General features: G+C 36.8%; 1 protein-coding gene across 4 annotated transcripts in view; it reads left to right on the top strand.

Moving 5' to 3' along the window:
- Positions 1 to 11531, top strand: part of p120ctn (adherens junction protein p120) — an 18738-nt gene extending 7207 nt beyond the window's left edge. For 3 of the 4 annotated variants that reach the window (XM_018516912.1, XM_018516903.1, XM_018516887.1), the window contains 8 exons: positions 851 to 1133; positions 2459 to 2584; positions 4493 to 5112; positions 5687 to 6074; positions 9285 to 9598; positions 10121 to 10424; positions 10544 to 10682; positions 11162 to 11531. In XM_018516912.1, coding sequence (XP_018372414.1) covers positions 851 to 1133; positions 2459 to 2584; positions 4493 to 5112; positions 5687 to 6074; positions 9285 to 9598; positions 10121 to 10424; positions 10544 to 10682; positions 11162 to 11303 — 2316 coding nt within the window. In that variant the 3' untranslated portion in view covers positions 11304 to 11531. The remainder of the gene's footprint in view (positions 1 to 850; positions 1134 to 2458; positions 2585 to 4492; positions 5113 to 5686; positions 6075 to 9284; positions 9599 to 10120; positions 10425 to 10543; positions 10683 to 11161) is intronic. The other variant, XM_018516894.1, reaches the window with a different exon arrangement.
- Positions 11532 to 12072: the final 541 nt, after the last annotated feature.

Below are 12072 nucleotides of genomic sequence, written 5' to 3'. Positions count from 1 at the left end.
GATTTAGTCGCTTATAATTTTACCATGTAACATAGTAATTGATCGACTGTAATCGATATTTATCGGTTATTTTCGTTGTCGAGGGTGTCTCTAGCTACGCTAGAACTTACGCACTTCAAAACATTTTACAATCTGCATTATAATTTTTACTACATCATTTATAAAAGGTCTCTTGTATATTTCAAAAAATCTATCGTTACTGATAATATTTCATTATTGTCAAGTTCTCCCAAGCTTATTACCAAACATGATGAAATTTATAATGAATTTTGCGGTAAAAAATAACGAAAAATTCTCTCCGTGTTGTTTTTTTAATTATTAAGTTGGTAGTATTACAAACCTGTTAGGTGTGCTGTACCTAAGTTGAACTTCTTTAAAGTCAAGAATTTTTATTTTTTCCAGAAAATTTTATAAAATTCTCCAACTTTCCCGACCGTTTCCATTTCTCTGACAATTTTCCTGATTTTTAATTTTGTGGCAATCCTGATATACGTTATACTTTGCATAGCATTTTATTTATCGTATTCATGTTACAAACATATTTGTCGAGAGAGATTTTTTTGTTCGATCACACTGATATCCGTCTCTAATCTTTTATTCTTAAACGTACATCTGATTAAAAAAAAAAAAGTGAATTTGCTCGGTTAATTTTATCTGAAATCACCGGGACTTTTGTCGCGCTCCATTTCGAAAATCTAATCCCGCCGTCGATGTCGATATAATCGCATTACGTACAACGCGCGAACGCGGGTATTAGCGTACATGCCGCGCGGCGAAAATCCCGTTGAGTGAACACGCGCGAAAAAAGAGAGGAACGAGATTTGTGTGACGGCGCGCTTCCTTCCTTCAGGTGACGACTGTGACGAAAGTCGTGCGCGAGGTTTCCCACATGGAGCCGGATCCGGGCGCGGTCAGTTACATGTCGGTGCCGTTAATGTCGCAAGACTATCAGCACGCGGACCCGCGCTACCCCGCGGACCCGTACATGGTCAGCTTCGACCATTACGACCCGTACCTGGGCTACCCGCCGCAGCCAGGATACCCGGGACCCCATGGCATCTACATGCCGCGCTCGCATTCACCCCACAGCCCCCACAGCCCGTCGGAACACAGTCGTGCTTCGCCGCCACACGGTACGTAACTATCGCTCATCTCTTCTCACTCTCCGATCTGATCACTTTCAGCTGTCGTAAACAGCGTAAACAAGCACTGTCAGTGACAAATTTATCCATGAGAGAATTGAACGAATGTATTATTTACCGTAATGTAATGCCACTTGTCAAGTTTAAATTTTTAGTTCGTGAAATATATCCAACAAATTTTTATACGTATAAATTTATGTAAGTATATAAACTTGGATGAAATATTAAATTGAATTTAATATATAATTTATTGTAATGTACAATATAAGTTTATACATATGTATATATATTATACATATATAAAAGATCTACAAATTTAAAATTTGCAAGTGATATTATACTATAATATACATTAACGTTGATCAATTTGTGTTTTGTACTCTTGGCTAAGGCTGCATTCAGAAAAAAATCTTGTTGATATGTGACAACCTCAACTTTTTTGTTAAAACTTTGGTTAAAATATCCAACTTTTACGTTAGGACAGCAAAGTTTTTGTTAGAATATGTTACTAAACAAAAACTTTGTTGTCCTAACCAAAAATTTAGTTATTCTAATCAAAGTTTTGGTTAGGACAACAAAAAAGTTGTGGTTGGTCACACATCAACAAAACTTTTTTGATGTATACTAAATTTAATTTAATATTCTATTCAATAAGGAATATACACATATATATTTTTTCAAAGTTTATTCATACAGGGGATGGATAAAATAATATGAACACCTTGGAAGTACACATTACTTGCTTGTCCTCATTCGCCTTTAAACACACTTTAAAATCACTTTATTTTTTCAAGATTCGTCTGTTCTTCAAAATTTCAACATTTTTCTTAGTCAGCGCAATCACCTGATTTAAACATCACCGAACATCATTATTAACATTATGAGCTTTGGAGAGTAGAATAAGAAACAAATTTCTTCCTCCAACGTCTTTTAAACAATTGGAAGATGTTCTTAGAAGAATGACATAACATTACATTGAATTATTTGAGCATTATCTTTTAACAGAAATAAAGTTAGTATTCAAGAGAAATGATAGGTCGACCTATTATGTTAATGAAACAAATACTTTCCAGAGGTATTTTCACATTATTTTGTCTACCTCTTGTAAATAAGGTAATCTAAAAGTTTGAAATTATCATTAGTATTACAAAAATAAATGATAATTTCTAAGCAAAACTTTTCCTCCGCGCCGAGAGAGATTATTAAATGTAACGTGTTTCGAAGACGTTATCTTATTTCTCCGACGTCTCGAGGGAGAGACGGCGCACCAAGTGAATCTTCGATAACAACATAAACACGTGATCTGTTTTCCGCAGAGTACATGCGCAAGGGTGCACCCTACGTAGAGGGTAGCTATAACGACATCGACCCCGGCTTAAACCCCGCTTTGCAGGACCATTATCGCATTACTCCAAGTCCAGGTGGTCCCGGGGATCAGTATGGTAGGTGGACCAGACTGCAACAAGTGCGATCCGAGGAGGTCTCGTGTTCGCCAGGGCGGCTGGCAAATTCGATTTTAGCGCGCCGTTCACCCGGGCGTTCGCACGACCGCGATCAGATCGTGTCACGTGGAAAAAAACTCCCTCGTACTACGAGGATACCGCATAATTCACTTCGATTATCTCCCGAACGTTACTCCACGTTCGCTCGAGATCGAATCGGCAGCACGCGGAATATGGATGGCTCCGGCGAGCCCTCTCAACATCTTCATGGTGGAGGTCACATCCACCATTTATCTAACTTGTGTCCCTCCGGTCTCCTTTTCCTCTTCCATCTGTTAAACGACTTCTTTAATATCGAAACGCGGATTAATATTCCCTCCTCTTGAACTTTCGTTTGTGACTTTATGTGACTTATTAAAGACTACGTTTGGATTCCCGAATGCTTTCTACATTATTAGATATTAAAAAAAAAACAGTAATAACCCAATCCCCTTGAGTTAAATGACATTTTGTTATTTTTAACTTCCATATAAATTAAAATCAATTTACTTCTGTAGTTTGAAAGTAAATATTATTAACGCACTGAGTAAATAATAAACTAAATTTGGGTCAAAGTCCAATACAATTTCTTCAATTAAATTGTTTAACGTCATTGTTTTAATTAAATTAATAACATATTGAGTAGGAGTAGTGGTGACCTATAGAAATAATTAAAAACAACTCAAATTGGTATAATTTGACATTATGAATTTAACAGCATAGTTACCAATGTAAGTGGTACTACACTGTTAAATTTATCATATTAAATACCATTTTATCCTTAACATTCCGGGAATAAAAAAAGGATAAAATGATACTTGAATATTTTGACTATACATTACCAGCTAAAAATAGCTAAAGAAGCCAATATCAGTAAAAAGATTTTTTCATAAATATCTCTTGAGACCAACTGCAAAAAACAAAACAAATTAATTATTTAGTTTTTAATGGCTTTTGCAGTGCAATTACCATACTTTGCTGCAGAGTTAGGTAAATAACTTTTAAACGAGTAAGTGGATTCAAATGAACTTTTCCAAGAATATTTATTAGTTTTATTAGTATACATGAAAAATTTGATTGAATTCCTAATGCTATTTCCTCATCAAATTTGCAAATAAGTACTGCACCCGATTTTACATAAGATCCAAGGCAAGCAAAAAAATTAAATAACTTTTAAACCAATAAGAGAATTGTGCTCGGATTTTACTCAGACATAATAATAGAATCTATGAAATTTTTATATTTTTGATAATTTCGAGTTGTAATGTATCTTTAAAGCTATCCATTTCCTATTAAATGTGATTGAAAAATGATGTTATCTTTTTTCCGTGATCGTTACGTAAAGTCGGATAGACGTTGCACGTACAAGAGACTTAATTTAATCTGCCACGACAAAATTATATTTTAATTCTGACCCGTGATATAATTTTCCCTGAATTTAATTCGAAACCACATTGCTTCTTTTTTTCAATGTCCGTTTCGTTTCGAAATTAAATGGAACACTAATATATTCGTGAAATAGAAAGTATACATTGCAATTAAAATTAATAATTGTCATAAATTGCAATTAAAATTAATAATTGTCACAAGCAACTAAAAGTTTTGGATATGAATGATTAACGATATTCGTATTACGTCCAATAGTATGTCCAATAATTTATACGATATGTTGTTTTTCAAAGCAACATGTGTATCTCTTGGATGACATTAATATCTTCGAATCTCGAAGTGCGAAGATAAGCAGTTATCGCTATAGATAAACGTAAGTGAATTATGCGCATTCGTGAGACTCCCCTTGGATGGCAACTTCGATAAAAACGATATTAGATGGTAATCAAGATTAGTAATCGATGGCCTTTTCCGTTGCAGATGAGAGTAAAGTGGCCTATGGCTACGTGTCGCCGTCGCCGTACGGTCCTGTGGGATACGTTCCCGCCGTGGGAGTCGGACCAGTGCCGAGCGACGTGCCCGGCTACGAAGAAGGCCACCCGGGAGTGCCCCTCACGTCGGCCGTGCCACCCGGCATCTTCGAGGACGAGGTGCACCTCCAACGGCTGCAGTCGCGTCATCCGGTGGTGCCCGGTATGGCGAGCCCACTCGACGACGAGCAAAAGTCCATGCGCTGGCGGGACCCGAATCTCTCCGAAGTGATCGGCTTCCTGAGCAACCCCAACAATATAATCAAGGCGAACGCGGCCGCGTATCTGCAACACCTTTGCTATATGGATGACCCAAATAAGCAGAAGACGCGTAGCCTTGGTGGCATACCGCCGCTGGTACAGCTGCTGGACCACGACAATCCAGACGTGTACAGGAACGCGTGCGGTGCGCTGCGGAATCTGTCGTATGGACGACAGAATGACGAGAACAAGCGCGCGATCAAGAATGCGGGCGGCGTGCCGTCCTTGATCAACCTGCTGCGACGGACGTCCGATGCGGAAGTCAAGGAGCTTGTCACGGGAGTGCTGTGGAACTTGTCCTCGTGCGAAGTGAGTGGTCCCTCGAAGTGTGTCCTTTCACCGCGCGATTAGGAAAATTAGAAACAAAAAGAAGCTTTTCGTGCTCCTCTATTTGTTTTGAAGTTGATTTTTTAAGTCATTTTATGAAGAAAAGTTCATGTATCATTTCAAACTTCAAAGGCCCTATTTCTGATATAGAATGTTGAAAGTTCAATAAGTAAAATTATCATTTTTTCACTGTCAAATTATACCTGTATAATTCGAATTATTTTTAATCATTCCTATAGGTCGCCACTATTTCTACCCAATATGTCGTTCATTTAATTAAAATAATAAAATTCAACAGTTTAATTCAAGAAATGTATTCAGTTTGACCTAAATTTAGTTTATCATTTACTAAATTATTACATTAACATGGACGTTGTTTACTTTGGAACTAAGCAATTTAATCATAGAAATGGATTGATTTACATTTTAACATATATTATGGAAGTTAAAAATAATAAAACATTGTTTATAACTCTCAAGAAATTGGGTTACTATTACTCTTTTGAAATCTTAACAGTTCTTCTGACTTCTGCTAACTTTTAACACGCGATTTCAGGATCTGAAGAGGTCGATCATCGACGATGGCGTGACGATGGTGGTGAGCAACATAATAATACCTCACAGCGGCTGGGACCCGAGCTCGTCGAGCGGCGAAACTTGCTGGTCCACCGTGTTCAGAAACGCGTCCGGCGTGCTGAGGAACGTATCGAGCGCGGGCGAATACGCGCGGAAGAATCTGCGCGAGTGCGAGGGCCTGGTGGACGCGCTGCTCTACGTCGTGCGTTCCGCGATCGAAAAGTCCAACATCGGCAACAAGATCGTCGAGAACTGCGTGTGCATCCTGAGAAACCTGAGCTACCGTTGTCAAGAAGTGGAAGACCCTAATTACGACAAGCACCCGATCCAGTCCACGGTGCAGAACAGAGTCACCGCACCCGCGAAAGGTGAGCTCAGGAAGTGCAGTAGGGGAACTTGTTTGAAGGAGTCGATGCGCGACAGCAGTCTATATTTCTTTTTTTTCCTCTACCTTCTTCGACAAGGAAGTAAAGAAAAAACTACCTTCTTTTCGAGAAGGAAGTAAAGAAAAAAAAAAACGAGAGAATTAATCTAACTTTAATTCAAATTTAAGTTGCACTTTTAATCTGATCGAAAGATATAAAAGTAGAATTGTTACGTATATACAAAAACAGGTTTAATTTATTAGGTGTACCTTATTTTTAATTTATTTTCACTTTTTTTGTTTTTTATCACGACTAATTAACACATAAAAACATAGTAAAAAATCCCGCATTAGAGATTTCAATTTTATTACAAAAATGGAAATTGGGAAACGCAAGACGCGGTTTTCTATCCTTCAGTCAGATTAAGTTTAATTAAATTAAATTCATTAAATTAATAAAACGTAACTTTCTCATGAGTTCTTGAAGAATTGAATCGCGCTAAGTTCCTCGTATCGAGAGTGACGCGAAGACAAATGTGCAATCGGGAAATTATTCTATAATAAAAGTACAATAAATTTGCATAGATAACCGTGCAACGTAGTACTTAATGGTGTACTTTACAGGGAAAAATAAATTGCGAAGATAGAGGGATATCTCGAGCGTTGCTTTTGGACCGAGTATGTTTTCCCGCAACATGCACGAGTCTCCCTCGGTATGCATGTAGCTGCAGTCAGAGCGTGCGTGCGTGCGTGTGTGTGTGTGTGTGTGTGTGTGTGTGTGTGTGTGTGTGTGTGTGTGTTTGTGTGTGTGTAAAGATTGGGAGGGACAAGTGAAGAGAGGAGGTAAATGATTCACCCCTTAAACCAACCATGAAATTAGATCGGAGGGGACATGCAGCTTCCCTGTTGCAGACACTCTTCCATTGTGCAAAACTATCGCGACGTCGGCCTTTAAAAACAGTTAATTATCTCGCGTTGAATTCAGACAAAACTATTCGTCGAGATCTCTTATTTTAGCACACGTTTATATTTATTTTTTCACTGTCGAGTTTGATTCGATTTTTTAAATCGCATCGTCGCGCGAACGTTCGGATTTTTTTTCCATGAAAACCATCCGAAATATTTACGTGCGAGTTGCAGAAATATTTACGATTACATTTACTCGAAATAAGTAACATTGGCCCGAATGAAATTGTACCATTAATTCTCCCACTCGCGTTTCACGGACACGAAGCCCGCTGATATTTTACGGGCGCGTAGTCGGTAGTTTGTAGATAGTTAGTTTACGTAGCGTATTAAATTTGATTAAAACTTCCGAGCCGGTTTACCGAGGTGGGGTAGCGCGAGGACGAAATTTGTATCGCTTCGTAAACCGTAAATAACGCACTTAGAAAAGTGGCGATAGCAAAACGTTGCAATTAAGGGTAGATGATTTGCTGTAGATAGACAACTGTACTCACAATCTCCTTCCGCAATTAATTCATCCCAGACTGTCCTTGGTTTCGATTTAATTTGCCTTTTACTGGTTTCAAGAGACGGATGGATGTATACAGTGTGTCCAGAAATCCGTTCTCCTACTTCAAATGTGACACAACTAAAAAAAAAAATAATTTTAGAGTTATCATCAAGAATGAAGTAGATGATATTATCTACATTCTTTAGAGTGGAATTTCACTTTAAGGAGTGAAAAATGAGCTCGACTAGAAAAACAGTTCAATTTTCAATCTTTAAAAAGTAAGATTTCACTCTTCAGAAGAGTGAGATTCACTCTGAAAGTTTTAAAGAGTAAAGATTACTCTATCAATCATCAAAGTAAACTAACTGAACTTCACAGTCCGTCCGCCAAATAACTTGTGTCGTTCTTCAGGTTTTTAAAGAGATCATAATATCTTCTATAAGAGTGATACATTTGAGTTGTCATTTTTGTAAATAAAAAGAAAACTTCTACGGAGAACATTTGGAGTTAAGACAATTTTGATAATCAAAGTTTAAAGAAGAAATTTCTTATTTTAAGTTCATTTTAGCTGATAAATATAAGCTGTTGGTGATATTTCAAGATAAGTCACTTTTCACAAATGATTTTGGATCTGTTATAATTTTGTAAAACATAAAATGTTACAACTCAAACAAGGTGATTTTCAAAGATCGTAAAACGAAAATAACTCTTGAATATATTTTTCTTGCCTATATTATTTGATAAGTTTCAAGTTAAAAATAGTTTTACCCCTTTTGTAAAAAACTTAATTTTTTGAATGTCACTTTTGAAGTAGAGGAACAAAATGTATATACACGACGACGATCCCGTATATCTTTGTATATCTCTATCTCTATTGGTTGAGTTTTCTGTCCTTCTCTCTCTCTCTCTCTCTCTCTCTGTTTCTCTTTTTTTAGACAACAGTTAATTATACGTATGTCCTAGTTGAACACTTAAAGAGTTTTTCCTTCTTTCGGTTCATTTTGAGATTCCGTTGACGAATCACACAGATTTTTTATGAATCCTAGCTCAGCATGGATTAAACTGTGTTTCAATCTTTTTAGCATACAGTTTATGTCAAGGTAAGCCCCCTCTTGCAATTCCATTGGTAAATTAGTTTCCGTTCGAAGACATAGTTATTGCATGCTTTGCCTTGCCAGATCGTAAGCCGACTACGTTACATTATATATTGAGTTATGAATTTATATTTTCCCTATAAAAATAATTATTTCTTTTTTCTTTTTATTTGATGTTGTAACCGCTATGTTTTTAAGCGATGATTTATACTTCTGTATACACTGTCTATATATTTGCAAAATTGACCAAAATTCCGAAACAAAATTGACCGACAATGAACAAATTCAGCGAGCTTGCTGCGAAGTTTGGCATATGGTTTACAATTTCGTTTCTAATTTCGTTTATTACGTAGAAAAATGGCTCGTTTAATTTTAGCAGGTTAGTTAGAAAATTTAGAAGTGTGTAACAGGCGCCTTAGAAACACGAATACGCGAATCGCACTTTTCTCGATATCGCTCAATGTTGCTCGATGTTTCACCGACTTGCTGTTGCAAATACCTATCGCGGAATAAGGAATCTTATAAAAAGTGATTCGATAATTGGACACAAATCAATCTGATTCCGATCAAAACTCAATGTGACATTTGCCTCTTTGGTTTCGTAATATTCCTAATGTAATCCCTGATAGCTTATTAATACGGATCCTCTGTAATTCTGCTCTAGGTGAGAATCTGGGTTGCTTCGGCGGGAGCAAGAAGAAGAAGGATGGCCAGCCGGTTCAAAAGGAGACCACCGCGTCACGTACGACGAGCCCGCGGACCGAACCAGTCAGGGGAATGGAATTGCTCTGGCAGCCGGAAGTGGTTCAATCGTATCTTAGTCTCCTGCAAACGTGTTCGAATCCGGAAACGTTGGAGGCTGCTGCCGGAGCCCTGCAAAATCTTGCGGCTTGCTACTGGCAGCCGAGCATCGAGATTCGCGCAGCCGTACGCAAGGAAAAAGGTCTCCCTATATTAGTGGAGCTCTTGAGAATGGAGGTAATTACATGATGTCGAACATTTAATTTAGCGAACACGCAAAGAGAGCCCACGCGGTTATAAAATGCAGATGTTGAACTAAATTATAAATTAAATATAATCTAATTAAACTAGTTAGATTATATTCGGACTGCCTCAATGGAATATTATCCAATATTAATCTAATTACTTTACTTATTTTCTCCATTAGTCGTATGAAGTACTGCTCAAACTGACGCTTGTTCTAATTTCATATTTATATAACAATTTCTGATATCTAATTTTATATCTTATGCTTTACGTTCTATACTTTAAAAATTCCAATGTTTGTAGAAAGTTATTAATGGATAGTACATGCATTGTTAATTTTACTGCGGTAAATAACAAGAAAATATCTTCTTTTAGTTTCTGATATTTATGTCTTAAGTTAGTTATATGTATATTTAATACGTATTGATAAGATTAATATTTATAACTCTGTGAAATGAGTAAAATTTAATATTGTGACCTCAAACATTAGATTAACGTATTTTCTGTGACTAGGTGGACCGAGTAGTCTGCGCGGTCGCAACCGCGCTCAGAAATTTGGCGATAGACCAACGCAATAAGGAGCTAATAGGCAAATATGCAATGAGGGATCTCATCCAGAAGCTGCCGTCTGGAAATAATCAGCACGATCAGGGCACAAGTGACGACACGATTGCCGCGGTGCTCGCGACTCTAAACGAGGTCATCAAGAAGAACGCCGAGTTCTCGCGGTCATTGCTCGACGCCGGCGGTGTCGATAGACTGATGAACATCACCAGGCAACGCCAGAAATACACGCCGCGCGTTCTTAAATTTGCAGGTAATATTTCGAAATCGAATTTAAATAATCATCCGATAATATGCATCGTTAAAGTTAATAGTCATTTAATGAATCAGCCATTATATCATAGAAATTATTCTATTTATGCGTATTTTTAGGGCAAGTACTGTTCACTATGTGGCAACATCAAGAGTTGCGAGACGTGTACAAGAAGCACGGTTGGAAGGAGCAAGACTTCGTCACGAAAACCGTTGCCGCCAGGAATTCAGGGCCTAATTCACCCAACAACGCTAACAGGTAATTATCGCCCATAATGGAATAAATAAAATTAGGTATATATAGGATAGCTGCCGTAATAATGGATAATTGAAATATCGAGATGACAACATAATTATCAAATTTAATTAGTATTTATAATTGAAACTTACATTAAGTTACAAATATAGACGGTGGGATAACATTTTAAATTAATTTTTCGTTATTATAAGTTGACTATCTTTCTGTAATTGTATAAATAAACTTTATTTCTCTAAATTTTATTTACAATTCTTTATCGAAAATATTAGAATTAATATGTTATCGTCATTAAATTAAGTTTATTTATTTTTTCCAAGTATGAATTTATTATTTTCTGGTAATTTGATTTCTGGGACTCCGCTTATTTTTTGTTTATGGTTTATTCGTTTTGTCGTGTGAATTTACTTAGTTCGCGGTATTTACTGCGGAGTCTCCTCACTCTCTTCTCTCGGGCAACTCGATTCTACGTTAAAATGTAGCTACGATTGCAGCACTCTGAATCGACCGATGGCAAGCCAGGGAAGCACAAGATACGAGGATCGAACGATCCAGCGAGCGAACATGAATTCGAATAATGTCGGTCGACCTACTATATATCAATCAGTAAGTAATAATAACTAACAGCATCACTAAAATAAATATACGCCGCGTAGATACACACCATAGGATGAGAAAAGCGTACTCGAAGCGTAGGAAAAGAAATCACACGTGCACATTATATATGCAATCTGAGTCGTCGGTCTTACGAAAAAGTTCACTAATATTTAGTAAATAAGAAAAAAGCAACGATTTTTGAAAAATAACTATAAAAAAATCTCACTTTTAAATGTGAAATCGCATTTAATGATACCGCAGATTTACAAATTTTTCTACATTTTTATATTTATATTTCACTCTATGTGTACTTATTATTAAATTGATTCATCACAAATTATTTAATGTGATAAGAAAAGTAATTAAAAATATATTAATTTGATCATTTCTTTCATAAGACCGACGAAGTATTTCGTCCTATTAATCTCGATTCGTTGCCATGATAATTTTTTAATATTCGCGTCGTTATACAGAAATTAGAATTTAAGAATAGTCTTTCGACATGACTTCCTCGAACACATCAGATGGATCGTACACCAATAAATAATTATATTTAACTTTGTAGTTAGTGTTTACTTAGGCTCGCAAAGTGATACAAACGCGACAAAGACACAATTATGTACCTAGGACGATCGACGCAACTTTTGGCGCAATCGATTGTGCCAAAAAGAACAAACATCACTCCGTAACTTTTAATCGAACATACACAGCCATTGTAATTTGCGTGCTAAAACGTACACGATCGAATTGCTTTATGATTGTCTTCCTACAGTTTGGGTGATCTTGTAAGATTTCC

The sequence above is a fragment of the Trachymyrmex cornetzi genome, unplaced genomic scaffold, assembly GCF_001594075.2.
Source record: "Trachymyrmex cornetzi isolate Tcor2-1 unplaced genomic scaffold, Tcor1.1 scaffold1204, whole genome shotgun sequence".
Classification (NCBI taxonomy): Eukaryota; Metazoa; Arthropoda; class Insecta; order Hymenoptera; family Formicidae; genus Trachymyrmex; species Trachymyrmex cornetzi.
The sequence above is the reverse complement of the archived record's forward strand: the minus strand, read 5'-3'. Positions and strand labels throughout refer to the sequence as shown.